The following is a 22,743-nucleotide window of genomic DNA, read 5'->3' as shown; positions in this document are numbered from 1 at the left end:
TGCCCCCAATGTAAATCCGCCACTGACAAAAGTAAACAGTATTTTGGATAAAGTATTATTTGGAATAATTATTGTAGCACTTTTTGTGATGTGATATATGTGAGATAAAAAGGTGGTTGGAAATATAAAAAGATAAATTGAAAAATGTGTTTATGATGCAAGTGAAATATTATTTGGGATAATTTTACTATCCAAACAAACCATTGATTCTTCAAAATTGAAAGAATTTGCTGCCAATTTGAAAGAAAGCGAAGAGCTGAGACCCCTAGCCGCCGGCCCGGGGGGTTTCAGATTCGTTTACGTGATCATTTAATGCCCTTTGAGGGTGTTTTGTCATAAAGAGAAGAAAAATCTTATTACGCAACATCTTAGACTTTTTGAGGTAAGTGTGTTTGGATAGTAGATTATTTGAAATAATTTTGTGAAAAAATTACTGTGACACTTTTTTGATGTGATGCATGTGAAATAAAAAAAATAATTGAAAAATGTATTAATAATACAAGCCAGTTAATATGTGTAAATAAGGTGTAAATAATGTATAATCCAAACAAACTTAACCTACATATTTGAATGGACGATATGCACAAGCATTAATGTTATTTTTTAGATTTGTCATATCTACTGATTTTAGATCTATATGTATCTATATAATGTTTGTTTGTTTGATCTATTTTTTGCCATTAATATATATTTATTACATGAAATAAAATTTTTTATTTTAAAAAATTGAATGAATGCCACATGTGAAAACTTTTTATTTTAAATTCAAATAAAAATTAATTGTCCCATATTTAGGTTTTATAATATATATTTTGTCAGTGTATAAAATATTAGTCCAAGCTTTCTCAACACAAAACTTAAAAAGTTGTAATCCCGGTAGTAAGCAAGAGAAAATCATGGGAAACCATATCCCACAGAAATGAAGGTAAATTAATAAACGATATCCTTTGATTATACATCTAGTGGAATCAGGATAAGTTGTCATACCTGTACGGTACCTCATATATATATATATATATATATATATATATATATATATATATTTTTTTTTTTGTCAACACAGGGGTGTCCGGGTCAAGACCCGAAGGCGGCCCTCATATAAGTTGTCATACCTGTACGGTACCTCATATATAGTAGTTACAATTTCCCTTGAAAATATCAATGCTCCAACGGATCTTCTGTTCCACTTTCTGTATTACTCTTTATTCCATTTTTTATTATATTACTATTTTTCCTCATAAATATTATATTTTAGTTCTTTTTTATGTTTTCTTTAAATTCAATAACTATTAACTGATTAAAAAATAAATACAATAGTCTTAAAAAAGCAATATATAATAGAAAATTTAAAAATACAATAGAAAATTCATAAAAAAATCTCATTTTTAAGCATTTTGATTTTTTTGAGTTTGATAAATTTTGTGTATTATTCAGTTAATAATTATTGGACTTTAAGAAGACAAAAAGAACTAAAATATGATGTTTATGAAGGAAAAATAGTAATATAAAAAAAAGTGGAACAGAATATCCATTTTGAATCAAATAAATGCTAGGATTTTATACAAAAGAGCCATGTTTAACTAAATTGCAAAAAAGGGCTATCTTGTTTTACTTTCTCTAATCTTTTATCAAAATATGAAAAGAATAAGAAGAATTAAATTGATAATCTCAATTTTGTTATATGAAGCTCAATATTTTTCCATAAACACTAGAAACAAAGAATCTTAAGCTAAAAAGTTAACATAACAACCTCATTCCAAAATTCAAAGTAAAGACAAAACACAAAAGAAAACTATGTTCTTCACCTGGTTTCTATAGTTCTTGCGAGTATTGGTATTCGATAGATGATTAAATATACTTGTGGCTAGAGTATATATTGATAATGTATACACTATCACTATTAGATCCATATTATATGTGTAAAAATTGGATTTCAAATTCAAATTTTATCATGTAACGCTGATAGTGTATACACCAAAGATTAATCCAAAATGTAAAAACAAAACAATCTTAGGTCAGTTTGGATTGTGTACTTTTTGGGATTTTGTCTAAAATTTTATGTAAAGTATTTAGGGAATACTTATAGAACTCTATCACCTACTACACCCCATCCATCCTTACCGCCACATCCTCACGACCAACCCACCGTCCCTACCCCTCTATCCCGCCAAACCTCCGCTCCTCCTACCCTAAAAAAAATCTGATGCAACCACTATCCTCTTTTCCTCACCACCACCCGCCATTCTCCCTCTCTTCTTTTCCACCACCACCTATCATCCCTACCCTCTTTCTGCCCCTTCCCATTCCCCTCTCCTTAGGGGAAGTGGTGACTGTGGTGGTGACAACGTCATAAGTGGAACTGGTTAGAGAAGGTGGTGATAGAAAAGGGAAATGGATATGTGTTTTTTGGATATTTTGAAATACATTTTTTTTATATAAAACTTAGTGGTATTTTAACAAGTTACTGTAGTTCAAGTTCAATAAAAAAAAGCAAAAAAAAAGCCGTATAAAATACAAAATTAGATTTCACTCTCTCTCTTTATATTATGTATGTATTTATGTGTACATAGACACACACAATAAGCTAGACATAAAAATCATGTGTGACTTTATCATCAGTTGAACACAACTAAATCTATTCGGCCCCGGCGGGCAGAGCATTTGGTTCCGTAACCTGCTCTTTAGCGGAAGGTCCTAATTTGACCCGCATTGATGACGTGCTGGCATATTTGGGCAGGATTCTTGCCATCGCAGAGGATTAGTCTGGTCCACAAGGTTATATTTGAATTGCATTTTTCTAAATTTTTTTAGAAAAATTACTATAGCGATTTGATATATATGAGGTAAAAAGATAATTAAGAAATATATTCACGAACAAATGTAGTAATTTTTTTTTTTAAATGGCTCTCCAAACAAGGCCACGTGCATCGTGAAAAAAAAAAAACACAACTAATCTATTCAAAGTGTTTAACCACGAAACAAATAAAAGGTGTAAAGAACCCGCACGGCAGAACAATTGACAAGCTGATTGCAAGTTCCAGAAAAATATCTAAAACGGTGATTGCTTCCACCAATCAGCGTCATCCCTTCATCTTGGATGGCTGGATGCTGACGTCCCTCCCAGTCCCAATAAGTCCATAATTGCCACCCCCCAGTTTCTGCAAGACAGCTATAAAAAGGGCCCAAGGGCCGCTACTTTTTCTCCCGGAGCCTTGTCTTTATTGCAGTTCTCTACAACATTAATCCTCGACCCTTCATTCCTACAAGGGAGAATCATCACCTCCTAGGTATGTTCTTCTCATTAGCCTACTAATTTTTTCCTTTGCTTTTAACATTCTTGCTCAGAAAATTCAAATTTGTAGTCAAATATGTTTTAAGTAATATATTTCATTACTACGCTTCTTTTACTCTTCATTTTTTTTTTTTGGAATTTTGAAGTTTGAAGTTATGACAATCGAGCTAATGGAAAAAGTAGTTTTTTTTCTCTGGGTAGTAATTTTATTATTCCGCAATTGTTGAAAGATATAGTAGTATTTCAGTGATTCAAATTTCCCAGTTTGACCAAAGGGCTGAACTATTTTTAAGCTCCTAGTGATGATTTTGGTGGATCACAGTGCATGTTAAGATGAAGTACTGATCCTCCAAAGTCCAAACTATAAGGAACACGTCATTGGAACGATACAAGTTAGTCAAAGATCAAATTTTTCTCTTTTTGGATAGATGCTTGTTTTGCCTATATTTTGCTAGTAGTGGAATTAAGTTGTCATGTTCTTTTAAGGTTGTATTTTTGTCAAAAACAGATCTTGGTTATTTAAGTTGTCTTGAGATTGATATGTCTCGACTGTTCCATATTGATACTCTGTATCATCTTGGTTAGATATGAGGTGTGATTTGATTTTCTATTTCAGGGGATACTTACTAATTATAATACAGGAGTTGATGGTCATGTTGTTTCTGAGAGTGAATATGAATTTGCTTTTAATACTGGTATCATGCTTTATGGGGCATGATTTTTCACCAAAAAAAAGAAGAAGAAGCTAAACGTGCAATGTGTTTGGTTGATTCCTAAAGTTCTTAATGCTGTTATACTAATTCTGTGTACTTAGATCATGCTTGCCTAATAGTTTTTTCCAGGCCCTGTTCGAGCAGTTGAACAAATTACACTTTGAACCAGAGTGTCAGCGGATTCAGGTCTGGAAACAACTACAACTTAGGAAACGGCCATGGCTGGGATTTACATCACAGTCCTGCTACTTTTTGGTGCTATGTTAACATTCCAGCTGGAGGTTTGTATAGTATCATTATTTTGTGATTTTTATTCCTGTCCTTTGGATTTTTACTATGTCATCCTGGATTACCAGAGATTGCTAAAAGTATTAATTTCTAAGTAAACATAAGCATTGATGGATATATCAACGTACTTGGGTTCCTTTTCCCTTGTTGCCCCAAAAAAAAGGTAATATTTTTGGCTTCTGGCTAAGTTTTATCTACTAAACTGTAGTTTCATTACTACTACTTTCTTTTTATCTACTAAACTGTAGTTCCATTATCACTTCTTTCTTTTTGGCAAATTATCAATATCCACTGACATATCTGTGAATATCTGATTCCTTGTTATCTCATATAAATGGTTGATTAGTCAATGTTTCAGACAGAATGTCATACGCAATGCATCTTTACATGTGTTCATGAAGGTAAATCACTAGGATTTTTGGAAACTAGAACAAGGAAGGATCTTTTGACCATCCATTTTATTGTTTTTTGGTTCTATCAGGGAGAAACTGCTTTCCATTAGCATATAGGGATCTAGTTTTTTCTTTTTTTTTTCCTGGTAAGATCTTCATCCTTTGGAAATTGGATTGAAGTCTTTTCTTGTTAAGTCACTAGTAGCATAGGGCTGCTTTTAGAATTACTTCTCATCCTCTGTTGTTGTATCCTACCGCAATTTGTCAACAAACTGCTGTTACTATTGAGCATGGATACCAAAAATAGAATGTAAGAGCATTTTTCTTTGGGTTTAATTGGAATCCACCAAAAATAAGGTTAGTGGCCTTCAACTTTGCCAGCATCAATCTCCTTAGTAACATTTTTATAAAGGTTGTCATCAGGTCAGTTATTTTGTGTTAATTTTTCTTATCTCTTCGTATTGGACATCCTTAAGAAGAAAAAATTTCGACCTTTATTGGTTTCAAATATGATTTTGTGCGCATTTATGATGAAAACTATACAAGCCAAACTAACCTGTTCTAGCATTATTAGAGCTTGTCTAGTATACCTTTTCTCTTTCAAATTATGCTCCTGCTAGTTTTATACATCAGTTCTCATTCTTGTTTGAGATAAGGAAGCAGGAAAATGAAAAGTACTGCTGTAACCTTGAGCACCTACATTCACTGTACTTCTGGACTTTCTATTCCATTGTTTCTTGTTAAAGCTACATTAAGAAACATGCTATAAAGGAAAGAAAAGAGTCCTTCAAGTCATAAAATCACTAATTGAGCATGCTGCATTACATGTAAATTGTCTGGATGCGAGTTTTCATTCTTATCCTTTTTGTTTCCCTGCGTCATACTCTTTCCCAAGGGCTGACACATAACAGTCAGTCATCAGTTGCATGGACTTTTATGACCTAGGATCATTTACCAATCTTTTACTTCTATGACCTTAGGATCTGAAGTTCTACAGTTCTTGGGCCAGGGGGGGGGGTAGAGAGAGAGAGAGAGAGAACTACTGCTATGTTAACTTGTTTAACAATACAAAATGGTTTACATTGTATGATTTATACAACCTCTGTGGTAAGAAGATTTATGTGAGAGAGAGAGAGAGAGAGTGCTACATTAACTTTGTTAACAATATAAAATGTTTAGATTGTATGATTCATTCAACCTCTGTTGTAAGCAGGTTTATGTGGAAGCATCAAATATGTGCGTGTGTGTGTGTGAGAGAGAGAGAGCTACATTACCTTTCTTCAACAATACAAAATGGTTTACAGTGTCTGACTTATACAACTTCTATGGTGACAGGTCCATGCAGAAGCATCAAATTCTCATCTTAAACATAATTCTAAGATTCTTCAGGTACTCGTGCTTAATTGACATATTGCCGTCTCTCCACATCTTTTTGAGGTATAGCTACATTGTGATGGGAGTTGTCTGATATGAAATGACCATCCAGGATTCCATTGTTGAGAGGATTAATAGTAATTCCACAGCTGGATGGAGAGCTGAAATGAATCTTCGGTTTTCAGACTACACTGTGAGTACAACTATCCACATTTAAACCTCCCCTGCCCCCTGAAAGAAAAAAAGAAAAATGAGAACATAAATAGACACATGTTCTTCCACTTTTGATATAAAAGAAGGAATAAGGAAACTTTGTAAATATGTTTGCAATTTCTTGACAGGTTGGCCAATTTAAGCAACTTCTTGGAGTCAAACCAACACCAAAGGGTGTTTTGGAGAGCACTCCGGTTGTAACACATCCTAAAGATCTGAAGTTGCCCAACCAGTTTGATGCACGAACAGCTTGGCCTCAATGTGGCACTATTGGGAGAATTCTTGGTCAGTCACATGCACGCTTGAATATATTTACTGACAATGTTTATGAAGGGTGCTAACTTTTTCCTTTTGAAATGCAACCTGTTGAAATGGCTGCACATTCTCAAGATCAGGTGACTTGATTTACCAACATTCATGCACTTCCTGTTTTTGTTCAAACATTAAATTCCACTCCTAAACAAATTTGGTTCTTGATTTGTCAGGGACATTGTGGTTCTTGTTGGGCTTTTGGTGCTGTTGAATCACTCTCTGATCGTTTTTGCATACAGTTTGGCATGGTAAAACACTGTCATGACGAATGAAATTTACCCTCTTTGTTTTTTCTTATGTCTGTAGACCAAAGGGATGTAATTGTTGTATTGCAGAATATTTCACTTTCTGCTAACGATCTCCTAGCATGCTGTGGCTTCTTGTGTGGTGATGGCTGTGATGGGGGTTATCCCATTGCTGCTTGGAGATACTTTAGATATGCTGGTGTTGTGACTGAAGAGGTAAATAATGCTTCTTCTTGTATTACATGAAAGTCTTCTAGCAATTTGAATCTAAGGTTTTGAATTTTTTCCTTGCAGTGTGACCCTTACTTTGATAAAACTGGATGTTCTCACCCTGGTTGTGAACCTGAATATCCCACCCCAAAGTGCATTCGGAAGTGTGTTAAAGAGAACTTGCTGTGGAGAAAGTCAAAGCATTTTAGCACCAGTGCCTACAGAATAAAATCTGATCCACAGAGTATCATGGCAGAAGTATATGAAAATGGACCAGTTGAGGTCTCTTTCACTGTTTATGAGGTAAAGACAGAATTAAAGGAATTTAAAGTTCTGATCCATATTTATTTAAACAAGAATTTTCTGAGCTTATTTAATATGCTTCTCCATATAGTGCTTTTTTATTTAGGGCCTGTTTGGAAGATGCAGATATGATGCCCTTGTGAACTGATGTCTTGTTTAGGGTGACTTAAGAATGGAACAGGCTATTTCATGAATATAGATCAAAACTACTTGGGAAATTTGTGATTGATAAGCAGATAAGCAATATTAACACAGTATAAATGTCAATCTATATTGTATGAACAATAGACATAAAGGTGGGTAATGGCTTGGGTCTCGAGTATGCTAGTTGTATACTGGTTTGGCTATTCTGGACTGGACTACTCCAAAACATATACTTTCTAAGTTGCTGGTTCTAATTAGTTTTTAGTGTATCCGCATGCCTTTAACATTTGAAATTTGTGAGTTAAGGTTGTCAAACTATTAATTTCTAAATGGAAAAATGTTAGGAGTTCAAGTTTAGAATGTCGTTCACATTCAAAACACAAAATCCTTATGATTACAGGGAAAACATACCAAATGTCAACTGTGAATTTTACAGATGACCTGTGGAATAGAAAAAGAGAAAACCAAGTATGAGAGTTTTCTGAAAACGAATAACCCTCTTACACATGCTAGATATCCACTGAACACCCAAGCTTCCCCAGCTGATGAGTCTCTTTCTGGGTTATTTATCTAAATATTGTCTTTTTTTGTAAGAAATTAGAAAACTAATGTTGATTTTATTGAAGTTCCATAAATGTAGAAATCTACTAACACTGTCCACAGATTTTCTTCTTCCCTTTACTTCGAATTCTGTGAGAAATTACATGCAAAAGAAACGAAGTACATTCAAGGTAACGAGAAAGAGGGCCATTGTGTCATTTAGAAGAAAGGACCAACAAACAACAGATCACAAACTCAAAAATTCTTCTTGGAACATGGTGGCGTGTCTGAGTAACAAACTCAAAACAAACTGAAGTTGACTACTTAGAAGTTGATTTTTTTTTTTTAAGAATAAGTTCCCAATAAACAAGACAACATTTGGGTAATTAGCCCACCTTTTTCTTCTCATTCTTTTATCGAAAGTTCAGTATTTTCTGTGTCTAAACCTGGATGATCAGTGAATATGATGGTTGTATCATCAAGATTGTCACTTTTGAAGTTTTGATGGCCCATCAAGGGCTGAGTGACTCCCTGGTGACGAAATTTTTGTTCAGTGCCATGGCATGTGAAAATAGGTAAATATGATTGAACAGTCATGCATGAAATGTGCTCATTCTCTTCTTCTCTTTTGGAATGATGTGATGATTTGAAGAATACTTCTTGAGACTTGAAGATTCTGTGTACGAATATCATCGTTTCTCAGTTCCTGATTCATTTGATTTCATACTTCGGGTATTTTTGCCTGTAAAAAATGTAACTGTACTGCTATTTTCTGTGAAACACAGGACTTCGCCCATTATCGTTCTGGTGTTTACAAACACACAACAGGTGATGAAATGGGCGGCCATGCTGTAAAGCTGATTGGATGGGGTACCAGTGATGACGGGGAGGATTACTGGGTATATTAATTTGTTCTTCTTAGAGATTGTTTATCATCTAATGCAACTCTTCCAGAATAGCGAGTATAATAACTACTTTTTCTGATACAGCTACTCGCAAACCAGTGGAATAGAAGCTGGGGTGATGTAAGCTCTCTATCTAATTGTTTAGGCTGTTGCTTTGCTCTGGCAAAATAAGGTCCTTCTTCATTTTTGCTGTCTTCTTGATTTGCAGGACGGATACTTCAAGATCAGACGGGGAACAAATGAGTGTGGCATTGAAGCGGATGTGGTTGCAGGAACACCTTCATCCAGGAACTTGAACTTGGTACCAGAATACGATGAGGCAGATGTCTCCCTTGATGCTTCCATCTAGGTGCAACTTGTTTTACTCAAACAGGGCTAGGCACCTGGGCAAATGCGAGAGAATAAAAATGTAATTGTAGCATGTATTATTTACTTCAGTTGTTTGTCTCCATCGTTTTTAATATAATTGAGTAACAATGGTAATTCTTTAATAATTCAGCTATATGGAAAGAGCTGATTAACTTGGGTGTTATGTTTATGGATTAATCTTTGGCAAATGATATTGGCATTCTTAAGAAAATCTATGGCAGTCCATTTGAAAAATTTTCTCCCTTTCATGCTAAACTTTGCACCTCAAGTCTGAGTCTTTTGTTCAAAAGTTGAAATTTGGTGGTTGATTTGCATGTCATGGAAATTTATAGTCGTGTAAATTCTTATGTTACCACAGCATAATCAAATCTTGATTTTTGTTGTGACTGAAGGGAGGCAAGATAGCAACCTAAATGAAAGCTCAAACATAAGCGAGAAGAATTCATTGACTATTTCTTTGAAATTATTTTTCTTTCTTTGTTTTTGTACTTCTTTTATCTTATCCTTTTCACTCAGTCTGTGATTTCTTGCTGTACTAGTTACAAATTCACTGGGTTCTCACTTTGCTTTTACAAAAGTAAACGGTATTGATTCTTCAAAATCGAAAGAGAGTTTATCTACTAGTTGCTGTAAAAAGGCAATAATTTGGTGACTAGGAGTCTCAATTTGAAGAAAGGAAAAAGGTGAGAGTTGGAGGGGAGGGAATTGTTGGCTGCTATGGAGCATGTCCAAATCGGTTTTGTGCGAGTAGGTGGTCATTTAATGGTGTTTGAGGTTAGATCTATCATAAAAGGGAGAAAAATTTTGTTAGTGAGTGAACAAGACTCTTCGAGAAATGCTAGTATCAATAGGTTTTATGCACTATAAGAGATTTGTATGTATATCACATGTGTAAAATTTTTATTTAAAATTCAAACTAAAGTTAGATTTCATACATCTAGATACGAGAGTATATACTCTGTTAGCACATTAAAAATCAATTCAAACTTTATCAATAGAAAACTTAAAAGTTATAATTCTAACAATAAATAAGACGAAAGCATGTGAAAATATATCCCACAAAAGTGAAGGTAAATTGGTAAAATAACCTCTCATTCGCTCATTTTCTCCAATTTTCTCTTCTATTCAAAGGGCTTTCCACTTCACAAGGGAGATCAACATGGTCCCCTTTCCATATATTTCGTTTTATTTAATTTTTTAAATAAAGTTTCTTCTAAATTTTGATCTAAAGTTTCTTCTAAATTTTCTTGGTGAATTCTACGTCTCTTTTAGGGATTTCTAGTGAGAAATTTCTATTTCTCATAGGGGTTTTTAGTAAGAATTTTCTATTTTTTCTTGTTTTGTTGTCAGATTGAAATTTGTTTCAAATTTGATTGTTAGATTTGACATTTTTTGGGTCTTAAATTTCTCTCAATAGATGTCAGCGTCATTATTGAACATGTTTCAATCTAATTGTTAGCAGATTTGATGATTGTAACATGCACAGAACGGAATTGCAACCTTGTTAGAAGACAACTTGAAAATTTGTTATGTATTCAAGATCTGTTCAAAAGTTTTTCAAATCTATTGTATCTATTAAACTAAATTACATATCTAATCCATTATTTCTAATGCATGTTTAACCTACCATCAAATCATACAGGATGATTTCCAACAATTGGTTAATGAAAATTGCTATTTATCAACAAAAAAAAAATGAAGCTAAATTAATAAACAACATCCTCTGATTATCCATCTTGTGTAATCAGGATAAATTGTCATAGCTGTGCCTCAAATACAGTAATAGTTTTATACTTGTACCTCAAAAAACAATAATAGATTCCGTGAAAATATCAATGCTAAGATTTTATATAATAAGTCACATTTAACTAAATAGCAAGAAAAGGCTATTTTACTTTACTTTCTCTAATCTTTTCTCAAATTACCAAAAGAATAAGAGGAATTAAATTGATAACCTCAATTTTATTGTTACGAAGCTGGATCTTTTTCCATTTTTTTTAATAGAAAAGATAATTTCATTCAAACAAATCTGCATTAATGGTAGAAAATATATCAAATAAATATGACACAAATACATATAGATCTGAAATCAATAAATATAACAGATCTAAGAAAACAATACAAATAAAAATAAAATTGATGCTTCTATATATATCTTCCATCCACATGAATCACTGTAATCCAATACATCCGTGCATGTCTGTTGACAATCAGATCTGATTAAAATTGGTTCAAGTCCAAAGAGAAATTTAGATATGACAATAATGGAGAAATTGTAGATCTAAAAAACTAGATTCTAGATCTACAAAATCTCAAATTTTACAAAGATAAAAACTTTAAAAACTCTCACAAGAAAAAATCCAGAAGAGAATAAAAGTCTCACTAGATATATAAGAGAAGAAACTCTCAAGGAGATCCTAAAAAAGAAGAATCTCTTATTAAGAAATCCTAGAAGAGAATTCTTGTTCAAATAAGAGAAACTAAAAATTATAAAGAATAGTTCCTCCCATGGGGAAAGACCAGATTTGGTCTCTCTCCTATGCGATGATGTTTTTCCATAACCACTAGAAAAAAATGAATCTTAAGCTACAAAGTTAACATAACAACCTCATCCCAAAATCCAAAGTAAAGACAAAACAGAAAAGAAAACAATTTCCTTCACTTGGTCTCCAAAATTCTTCCTTGTTGTGGTATTAGATATGTGATTAAACATACTTGTGTCTATACAATTATAGTGTATGAACGTCTCACTTTTATTTTTTGAGGAAAAAGAAGTCTCACTTTTTATCATCATATTATTTTTTCATGTAATTCCAAGCTTCTAATTTGTCTTAAAACATCTCTCAATATAGTTGTGTGCAATACTTGTGGAACTAATTAGAACTATGCACTTCTGAAAAATTTTTAAAATTTTTAAAATGAAAAAAATGTAAAAACAAAACAATCTTATTTTTAACTTAATAAGAACAATCTTTTGTATAAAATGCAAAATTATATTTCACAAAAAAAATACTCACCATTTGGATTGAAGGAAAGGAAGGAAGGGGAAGGGACAGGATACTAATAGAAAAGAAAGGAAAAGAGAGTAAAGGAAAGTGGTTTCATTGATATTATTTGAATTAAGTATGGAAGGAAATAAAAGAAATACTAAATTTTAGTTTGGATTGAAGAAGGAAAAGAAAGGAAGGGAAAAGATCATGTGTTAATTTATAATTCAATAAAATAACTTGTCTTTCTCTTCCATTTCCCTCCATATCCTTTCCTTTCCCTTCTTAAAAATCAATCCAAATAACAAAAGGCAAATCCCTCCGATTTCCCTCCTTTCCTTCACCTTCCATTCCCTCAACCCAAGGTGCCGAAGTTAGACACAAAAATCAAGTGTGTCACCAGCTGAACCTACTCAAGTGTTTCCCATATAAATCAAACTAAGGTATCAAGAAACCACACGGCACATTGAACTTTTGGACAAGAAAAAACAACTAATGGACAAACTGATAGCTAAGTTTGAAGAAAATATGTGTTGTGTAACACGCTGATTAGTGAAAAAATGTGTAACATGCGCTTCACCAATTAGCTTCATCCATTCGTACCGGATAGTTAAATGCTGCGGTCCCTCCCGCTCCCAACAGTCAAATGTTTGCCACCCACCATGGCGCCACCCCATCCCGTCCCATCTGCGACCCAATTTCTGCAAGATAGATTAAAAGGGGCCAAAGGGCCACTACTTTCTCCCAGTGCCTTGTCTCTCTTGCACTTCTCTACCACTTTCATCGTCAACCCCTCATTCCGACAAGGGAGAATTATCACCTTCTCCTAGGTATGTTCTTCTCATTAGCCTACTCATTTTCTCCTTTGCTTAATATTCTTGCACAGAAAAAATCAGATTTTGTATTCAAATCTTTTTGTTAAAAGTAATATATCTCATCTTTTTTGCTTCTTTTACTCTTCTTTTTTACTTTTTGGCTTTTTTGGAATTTTGAAGTATGAAGCTATGACAATCAAGCAAATGGAAAAAGTTTTTTGTTTTTTCTTTGGGAGGTAATTTTATTTTTCTGCAATTCTTGAAAGATGTAGTAGAATTTAGTGATTCAAGTTTCCCAGTTTGACCAAAGGGCCGAACTATTTTTAAGATTCTAGTGATGATTTTGGTCGATTGTGGTGTACGTTAAGATGAAGTATTATCCTACAAACTATGAGGAACGCGTCATTGGAACCATATGCGTTAGTCAAAGATCAATTTTTTCTCTTTTTGGATCGATACTTGCTTTGGCTATATTTTGCTAGTGGTGGAATTAGGTTGTCATGTTCTTTTAAGGTCGTATTTATTGTCAAAAGTAGAACTTGGTTATTTGCTTCTGTTTAATTCTTGAGATGATATGTCTGGACTGTTCCATATTGATATTCTGTTTGGTCTTGGTTAGATATGAGGTGGAATTTGGTTTTCTATTTCAGGTGATACTTACTAATTATAATACAGGAGTTGATGGTTATGTTGTTTTTGAGAATTAATATGAGTTTGCTTTTAATAATGGTATCATGCTTATGAGGCATTATTTTTCACAAAAAAGAAGCAGCAACAGCAGCAGAAGATGAATGTGCAATGTTTTTGGTTGATTTCTAAAATTCTTAACATTACTTGTATGCTAATTCCGTGTATTTAGTTAAAGTCATGCTTACCTATTTGTTGTTTTCCATGGGCTGTTTGAGCAGTTGAACAAATTAAACTTTGAACCAGAGTGTCAGCGGATTCAAGTTTAGAAACAGCTTCAAGTAAGGAAACGGCCATGGCTGGGATTTACATCACGGCCCTACTACTTTTTGGTGCTATGCTAACTTTCCAGCTGGAGGTTTGTTTAGTATCATCATTTTGTGATTTTTGCTGCTGTTCTTTGGAATTTTACCGTGTCATCCTGGATTACGAGACATTGTTAAAAGGATTGATTTCTAAGAAACATAAGCATTGATGGATGTATCAGCGTTAATCAAGTTCCTTTCCCCTTGTTGCCAAAAAAAAGGGCAATGTTTTCAGGCTTCTAGCTAACTTTTTATCTACTAAACTGCAGTTCCATTATCACTTCTTCCTTTTTGGCAAATTATCAATATGCACTGACATAACTGTGAATATCTGATTCCTTGTTATCTCAAACGAATGATTGATTAGTCAATGTTTCAGACAGAATGTCACACATGATACATCTTTACTTGTGCTCATGAAGGTAAATCACTAGGATTTTTGGAAACTTGAACAAGGGAGGATCTTTTGACTATCCATTTTGATTGTCATATTTTGGTTCTATTGGAGAGAAGCTGATTCCATTAGTGTATAGGGATCAATTTTTTATCCTGGTGAAATCTTCTTCCTTTGGAAATTGGATTGAAGTCTTTTCTAGTTGAGTCACTAGTAGGTGTAGGGCTGCCTTTAGAATTACTTCTCATCCTTTGTTGTTGTATCCTACTGCAATTTGCCAACAAACTTCTGTCACTTTTGTGCACCGATACCAAAAAGAGAATGCAAAAGCATTTTTCTTTGGGTTTAAATGGAATCCAACAAGAATAAGTTAGTAGCCTTCAACTTGGCCAGCATCAATCTCCTTAGTAACTTTTCTTTTTTTAAACGTTGTCAACGGGTCAGTTATTTTGTGTTTATTTTTCTTATCTCTTAATATTGGACATTCTTAAGAAGAGAAAATTTTGACCTTTATATTGGTTTCAAATATGATTTTGTGCACATTTATGATGAAACTGTAGAAGCCAAAGTAACTTTTCTAGCATTATTAAAGCTTGTTTAGCATTTTCTCTTTCAAATTATGCTTCTGCTAGTTTTATACATCAGTGCTCATTCTTGTTTGAGATAAAGAAGCTGGAAAGTGAAAAGTACCGCTGTAACCTTGAGCACCTACATTCACTGTACCTCAGGACTTTCTATTCCATAGCTTCTTGTTAAAGCTACATTAAGAAACATGCTATAAAAGAAAGAAAATAGTCCTTCAAGTCATAAAATCACTAATTCAGCATGCTGCATTAATGTAAATTGTCTGGATGCTAGTTTTGATTCTTATCCTTTTTGCTTCCCTGCGTCATACTCTTTTCCTGGGCTGACACTTAACAGTCATCGGTTGCATGGACTTTTATGACCTAGGATCATTTACTTATCTCACTATGACCTTAGGTTCTGAAGCTCTACAGTTCTTGGGTTGGGGGGGAGGGGGGAGGGAGAGTACAAAATGGTTTACATTGCATAATTTGTACAACCTCTGTGGTAAGAAGATTTATGCGGAAGCATCATATGTGAGAGATATATATATATATCGAGAGAGAGAGAGAGAGAGAGAGAGAGAGAGAGAAGGCTACGTTAGCTGGATTAACTTTTTTTCTCAATATAGAATGGTTTTTACATTGTATAATTTATACAACCTCTCTGTAAGAAGGTTTATGTAGAAGCATCATATGTGTGAGAGAGAGTGAGACTGCTACGTTATCTTTGTTAACAATATAAAATGTTTACATTGTATGGCTCATTCAACCTCTGTGGTAAGCAGGTTTATGCGGAACCATCAATTGAGAGAGAGAGAGAGAGAGAGAGAGGCACTACATTAACTTTCTTTCACGATACAAAATGGTTTGCACTGTATGACTTAAGCAACTTCTATGGTGGCAGGTCCATGCCGAAGCATCAAATTCTCAGCTTAAACATGATTCTAAGATTCTGCAGGTACTCTTGGGCTTAATTGACATATTGCCTTCTCCCTACATCTTTTTTGAGGTTTAACTACAATGTAATGGAGTTGTCTGATATGAAATGAACATACAGGATTCCATTGTTGCGAGGATTAATAGTAATTCCACAGCTGGATGGACAGCTGAAATGAGTCCTCGGTTTTCAGATTACACTGTGAGTACCACCATGCACATTTAAACCCTCCCTGCCCCCTGAAAGAGAGAAAGAAAAAATAGAAGATAAATAGATACATGTGCCTCCACTTTGACATAAAAGAAAGAAGAAGGAAACTTTGTAAATATACTTGTAATTTCTTGACAGGTTGGCCAATTTAAGCATCTTCTTGGAGTCAAACCAACACCAAAGGGTGTTCTGGAGAGCACTCGGGTTGTAACTCATCCTAGAGATCTGAAGTTGCCCGACCAGTTTGATGCACGAACAGCTTGGCCTCAATGTGGCACTATTGGGAGAATTCTTGGTCAGTCACATGCATGCTTGAATTTATTTACTGATAATGTTTATGAAAGATGCTAATTTTTTCCTTTTGAAATGCAATCCGTTGAAATGGCTTCACATTCTCAAGATCAGGTGACTTGATTTTACCAACATTCATGCACTTCCAGTTTTTGGATCAAGCATTAAATTCCACTTCTAAACCAATTTACATGTTGGTTTGTCAGGGACATTGTGGTTCTTGTTGGGCATTTGGTGCGGTTGAATCACTCTCTGATCGTTTCTGCATACAGTTTGGCATGGTAAAACACTGTCATGATGAACAAAATTTACACACTTTTTTTCTTATGTCTGTAGACCAAAGGGATGTAGTTGTTGTTTTGCAGAATGTTTCACTTTCTGTTAACGATGTCCTTGCGTGCTGTGGCTTCTCGTGTGGTGATGGCTGTTATGGTGGTAGTCCTTTTGCTGCTTGGGAATACTTTACATACTCTGGTGTTGTGACTGAAGAGGTAAATAATGCTTCTTCTATTATTATATGAAAGTCTTCTCTAGCAATTTGAATCTCAGGTTTTGAATTTTTTTATCGCAGTGTGACCCTTACTTTGATAACACTGGATGTTCTCACCCTGGTTGCGGTGAATATCCCACCCCAAAGTGCATTAAGAAGTGTGTTAAAGAGAACTTGCTGTGGAGTAAGTCAAAGCATTTTAGCATCAATGCCTACAGAATAAGTTCTGATCCACAGAGTATCATGGCAGAAGTATATAAAAATGGACCAGTTGAGGTCTCATTCATTGTTCATGAGGTAAAGACAAAATTAAAGGAATTTAAAGTTCTGATCCATATTTATCTAGACGAATATTTTCGGAAATTTAATATGCTTCTCTATATGATGCTTTTTTATTCAAAGCCTGTTCGGAAGATGCAGATGTGTTGCCCTATTTTCATCTGAACTGCTGTCTTGTTTAGGGTGCCTCAAGAATGGAACATGCTATTTCATGAATATAGATCAAAACAATTCGGGAAATTTGCGATTGATATGCAGATGAGCAATATTAACACACATATAAAAGTAAATCTATAATGTATGGACAATAGACATAAAGTTGGGTAATGGCTTGGGTCTTAATTATGGTATTTGTATACTGGTTTGGCTATTCTAGACTGGACTATTCCAAAACATATACTTTCTAAGTTGCCGGTCCTAATTAGTTTTTAGTGTATCAGGTGCGTCTAGCATTTGAAATTTGTGAGTTAAGATTGTTAAACTATTAAATTCTAAATGGAAAAATGTTAGGAGCGTTAAGTTTAGTACGATGTTCAAATTCAACACACAAAATCCATATGATTATGGGGAAAACATGCTAGATGTCAACTGTAAATTTTACAGACAACCTGTGGAATAGAAAAAGAGAAAATCAAGTATGAGAGTTTTCTGAAAACGAAAATCCCTCGTACACATACTAAACATCCACTTAACGCCTAAGCTTCCACAATTGTTGAGTCTCTTTCTGGGTTATTTGTCCAAATATTGCCTTTTTTGAAAGAAACTAGAAATACTTCTTAAGATTAAAAGATTCTATATGTGAATATCATCATTTCTCAGTCCCCGATTTGTTTAATTTCATACTTCGGGTATTTCTGCTTGTAAAAATTGTAACTGTACTTCTATTTCCCGTGAAACACAGGACTTTGCCCATTATCGTTCTGGTGTTTACAAACACACAATAGGTGGTACAATTGGTGGCCATTCTGTAAAGCTGATTGGATGGGGTACCAGCGATGACGGGGAGGATTACTGGGTATATTAATTTGTTCTCCTTAGAGATTTTTTATTCTCCAATGCAACTCTTCCTGAATAGGGAGTAAAATTACTACTTTTTCTGATACAGCTAATTGCAAACGAGTGGAATAGAAGCTGGGGCGAAGTAAGCTCTGTATCTAGTTCTTTAGGTTGTTGCTTTAATCTGACAAAATAAGGTCCTTTTTCACTTTGCTGTCTTCTTGATTGGCAGGACGGATACTTCAAGATCAGACGGGGAACAAATGAGTGCGGCATTGAAGCAGAAGTGCTTGCAGGAACACCTTCATCCAGGAATCTGGTACCAGAATACAGTGATGCAGATGTCTCCCTTGATGCTTCTATCTAACTGCTGCCTGCTTTACTTAAACAGGGCTAGACGCTTGGGCAAAACACGAGAGAATAAAAACGTAATTATAGCATGTATTATTGACTTCAGTTGTTTGCCTCCATCCATTTTAATATAATTAATAACCATAGTAACTCAGTTGTACTAGAATGCTACTGTAATTGGTTCAAACTTTTCAAACTTTGTCTACATATCTTCATCGTTTACTGCTGTAATTTTGTCATCCTCGTGTGCATCTATCTCAGATTTCAAGCATCAAAGTTCTCCTGTTTGAGCATGATCTTGCTTGTAATTTTTTCCCTTGGCGTTCTTTGGGTGCAAATGGGAGAAACCAGGACCAATTGTTTCATAATTTACTTTTCCTTTCACCTCTCATGCTTGTTTTGGCCTAAAATTTATTTCATATTTGGCGAGCGACATAGAGTAGAATAAAGTGTCTAAAGGATGCAGAATTTGGAATTGGTCTTCATGCGGATGCGTAAATAGGGTTCACCTGAATATGGATTTTTTTTTTTTTTAATTGAGGGTGGGGTGACAAATTGAAAATGTTGAGCAAAGAGGTGTCTTTTCTATGCAAATCTTGATAAGAAAAAGGGCAAAAAAAGTGTTTAGATGTAATATTTCTTCACAAAAAAAAAGAAAAAAAAATTGTGAAGGTGTATTAATTTGCAAATGAGCTAAATTCTTGGGGGGTTAAAATGAAAAAGAACAATGTTGAATTGGAATTAAGCTCTTCTAGTCCCTTGGAGTATACTATAAACTTGTCATCCATTGTCTCAGTAGATTTATGTTAGCTTCTTTCAGAATATCTTGAGCATTTATGCTTCAGAACTGTTCCCTGCTGTGCTGAAGCTTATTCCCATGGGAAAAAGTTTTATATGCGGACGTGCTAATTTCCCTAGCTGAGAAATTCTACAATTCATTTTTTTAATCCTGCTATTTGGTTGATGAAGTTAACGGTTTAGATTGTGGATTTTGTTGTCATTTTCAATATTCCTTAGATGTTTCAATACATATTATTATTTAACATGCAAGATTGTGCGGAAGAATATGAAAGTTCCTCCATGTTTGCAAACAGAAAATTCACCAAGTGGCCACTGAACTCGCTATAGGTAGAGGATGAGAATGTGGTCTCTAATAAAAAGAAGAAATGGAATTGAAAATGTTTTCTGGAGCCACTCGCCATGGCTGATTTTTCTGGAAGAAAAAGATGAAGAAGGCCGGTTTGGACTTGTGGGTAATATGGGGCTTATTTACCTTTTTTTTCAATTTCTTTTGAAGAGTATAAAGAATTTGCTGATTTACCCATTTAAAAAGGTTAATTTTTTGGTATTTTTCCCCATTTGCCATACTAATAATGCATGTCGTCTTGTACTATCTCTAATCTAAGAATAAAAAATTACTAAAACATCATGAGTATTCCATCTGAGTTTTTTTTTTGTTTTGTTTTTGTTTTTGGGTTGGTGCTCTGTTGTGTCGAGTTTTATTTTCTATAAAAAGATAAAATTTGCCAAAGGATTTTTAGAAAAGTTTATTGCACATTTCAGTTAGGATTATCCTTTGTAGTGATTTTTCGCAATCACAACTATTGATGTATTTTATATGTGCATAATTTAAATTCATATTATGTGATGTGATCCAAACTTGCTAGTATGAAAAAAAAAATTATACACTGACAGTGTATAAAAAACTTACACTTTCAATTTTATTGTCAAATTATTTATTCTTTTAAGAAGATGTATAGTACCGAATATTCATTTGTCATATGTAGCTTTAGTACTAATTCATCAAAGCATTTCGATAACCAAAAAAGGAAAAAGGAAAAAAATGTAAGGAATTATACTATAAATATTTGTTGCATGCATATGGCTGCTTTCTTCACTAGCTTTTTGTGTGTGATGATTTAAGAAAAGATATAGTAGCATGCACTTCAACGAAGTCAATTTTTAGCACAATATATTTAATCTAGGTTAATCAAGTTAATTTGATGTGATATATGTAAAATAAAAGGTGATTAAAAAAATATATTGATGATACAAGCAAATAAAATTTGATAAATAATATGCAATCCAAACAAACTCAGTATTAGCAAACGACTTAGGTGGAGGCTTTAAGAGCGAGATTTTGAGTAGGACTGTCAATGGGATCGGATTAGTTCGAGTTTGGCCCGTTAGGCTAAAAAAAAGATCACTGAGCCTATGTTTTAAATTTTTAATTAGGCCGGACAGAGTTTGGGTTCAAATATTAGGTTCGAACTAAATGTAAGTCGAGTTTGGATCATACTAGACTCAAATTTGATTAAAACCCGACGCATATATGAGTATAATTATATATGTAAAAAATATATAATAATATATATAATTTATAATTATCTATGTTATATTTATAATTCCATAATTGGTAGTTGCTAATTAAAATTAATATTTAAAGAATAAGTTGAAAAATATAATAAGAAAAAATACATATTACTTGGTAAAAAATTATATTGGTAGTGGGTAGTTATCAAAATAGATTTTTCATCCAACGCTGACAGTGTATACATTGTCAGTGTAGGACCAAAAGTTCCCTCATCATCAAGACCCTTGAAGAATATAAAGACTCTATTACAAAAGTACATGTGATTGAAGAGAGACAATCTAACAAGTCTCAAGGTAGCAAGAGAAGCCAACAATCAAAGTGATTGTGTGCCAGTTGTTAGGGTGGTTATCTAAATTTAACCATTGGTGAAAACCATCACCTTTGAACCCAAAATCTATATGGCGATTATTAAGAAATAAATTAACTATAAAATAGCGGAAGCGTACCTGAATCCATATTAATAAATTTGACGCTTGAATCTCTAGAGATTTGGGGGTGACCTTCCAGGTCAACAGGTATTCACCGACCTTTGAGAGAGACCTTTAGTTTCTCTCTGGTATCCTTCCTGACGATGGGATATCAGGGAAGAGTTATTTTGTGGTATTAGAAAATACGACAACTAAAACGATACCTGTGATCTGGGGACCATAACCCTATTTATAGGTAACATTTTGTTACCTTTTGGAGCCCTATTTCAGCCCATCATAGAAATAGGAGCCCTAAAGTTTCTACACATTAAAGGCCCACATCCTATTAGATACATTAAATCCAAACTATATTTGATCACTTTAATTGGGTTTAATCTTAATTGACAGTTTGCAATACATAATTATTCACATATAAGTCCAATGTTGGATTAAGGATCCAACAATCTCCCACTTGGACTATATGTGTAACCTTATAATTATGTTTTGCAATTAACCGTATGAGCTCAACTTTACTGTCATTATCACAATGTATCTGTAACCAATTCGGTCCATCAATTACACCAATATAGGATCAAAGCGGCCTTTGTTACAATATCGTAACTCGACCCATCAATGGTCACATACATTGATGCAATTGAATGACATGAATCATGATGTGAATGTGTAGTATGAAAATTTCATGTAATGTGATCAAAACATGCCTATTTTCAACTGGTCCACCTTAAATTTTCATGAGATCAAACCATACAAAAGTCAGAGTGTAAATAAATCCAAACTTTATTTATGCATAAAATATCCTTAAATCCTTAATAACTGAAAAATATCATAAGAGCATTTAAAATGACAAGCTCCCACTAAAACTGTACATCATTTAATAACACGACACCCATATGAGTAGTATGCTCATAAAACATTTTGGGTGACAATCCCTTAGTAAGCGAATCCGCAACCATGGAGTTTGTCCCGATATGCTCTATCGATAACTGTCCACTCTGTACTCTTTGTTTAACAGCCAGGAACTTGATATCTATATGTTTAGATTTCGTCGAACTCCTGTTATTATTGGAATATAAGACTGCTGATTTATTGTCACAAAATAATTTGAGAGGTTGTTCAATACTATTCACTACACGTAATCCTGTGACAAAATTTCACAGCCAAATTCCTTGATTGGATGCCTCATAACAAGCTATAAACTCTGCAGTCATAATGGAAGATGCTATGAGGGACTGTTTAGCACTATTCCAGGATATAGCATCCTTCCAAGATATAGCACCTCCAACCAACAAGTACACATAACCTAACGTTGATTTCATAGTATCTTGGCATCCAA

At 34.0% G+C, this 22,743-nt stretch overlaps 2 protein-coding genes across 2 annotated transcripts; both read left to right on the top strand.

The window, feature by feature from the left end:
• Positions 1 to 3,147: 3,147 nt before the first annotated feature.
• Positions 3,148 to 9,511, top strand: LOC113732229 (cathepsin B-like protease 3). The gene is made up of 12 exons (XM_027257896.2): positions 3,148 to 3,287; positions 4,125 to 4,286; positions 6,021 to 6,074; positions 6,172 to 6,252; positions 6,401 to 6,557; positions 6,663 to 6,667; positions 6,758 to 6,832; positions 6,920 to 7,045; positions 7,124 to 7,342; positions 8,812 to 8,925; positions 9,016 to 9,051; positions 9,140 to 9,511. The coding sequence occupies exons 2-12, from the start codon at positions 4,224 to 4,226 to the stop codon at positions 9,278 to 9,280; spliced, it is 1,071 nt and encodes a 356-aa protein (XP_027113697.1). The 5' UTR covers positions 3,148 to 3,287; positions 4,125 to 4,223; the 3' UTR covers positions 9,281 to 9,511.
• A 3,385-nt stretch (positions 9,512 to 12,896) lies between these two features.
• Positions 12,897 to 18,847, top strand: LOC113732228 (cathepsin B-like protease 3). The gene is made up of 12 exons (XM_027257895.2): positions 12,897 to 13,117; positions 14,011 to 14,147; positions 15,959 to 16,012; positions 16,112 to 16,192; positions 16,340 to 16,496; positions 16,602 to 16,606; positions 16,699 to 16,773; positions 16,858 to 16,983; positions 17,064 to 17,279; positions 18,163 to 18,276; positions 18,367 to 18,402; positions 18,490 to 18,847. Exons 2-12 carry the CDS (start codon positions 14,085 to 14,087, stop codon positions 18,622 to 18,624), a joined length of 1,062 nt encoding a protein of 353 aa, XP_027113696.1. The 5' UTR covers positions 12,897 to 13,117; positions 14,011 to 14,084; the 3' UTR covers positions 18,625 to 18,847.
• The last annotated feature ends 3,896 nt before the right edge of the window (positions 18,848 to 22,743 follow it).

The sequence above is a fragment of the Coffea arabica genome, chromosome 2e, assembly GCF_036785885.1.
Source record: "Coffea arabica cultivar ET-39 chromosome 2e, Coffea Arabica ET-39 HiFi, whole genome shotgun sequence".
Taxonomy (NCBI): domain Eukaryota; kingdom Viridiplantae; phylum Streptophyta; class Magnoliopsida; order Gentianales; family Rubiaceae; genus Coffea; species Coffea arabica.
This window is presented reverse-complemented; position numbering and strand designations above follow the sequence as displayed.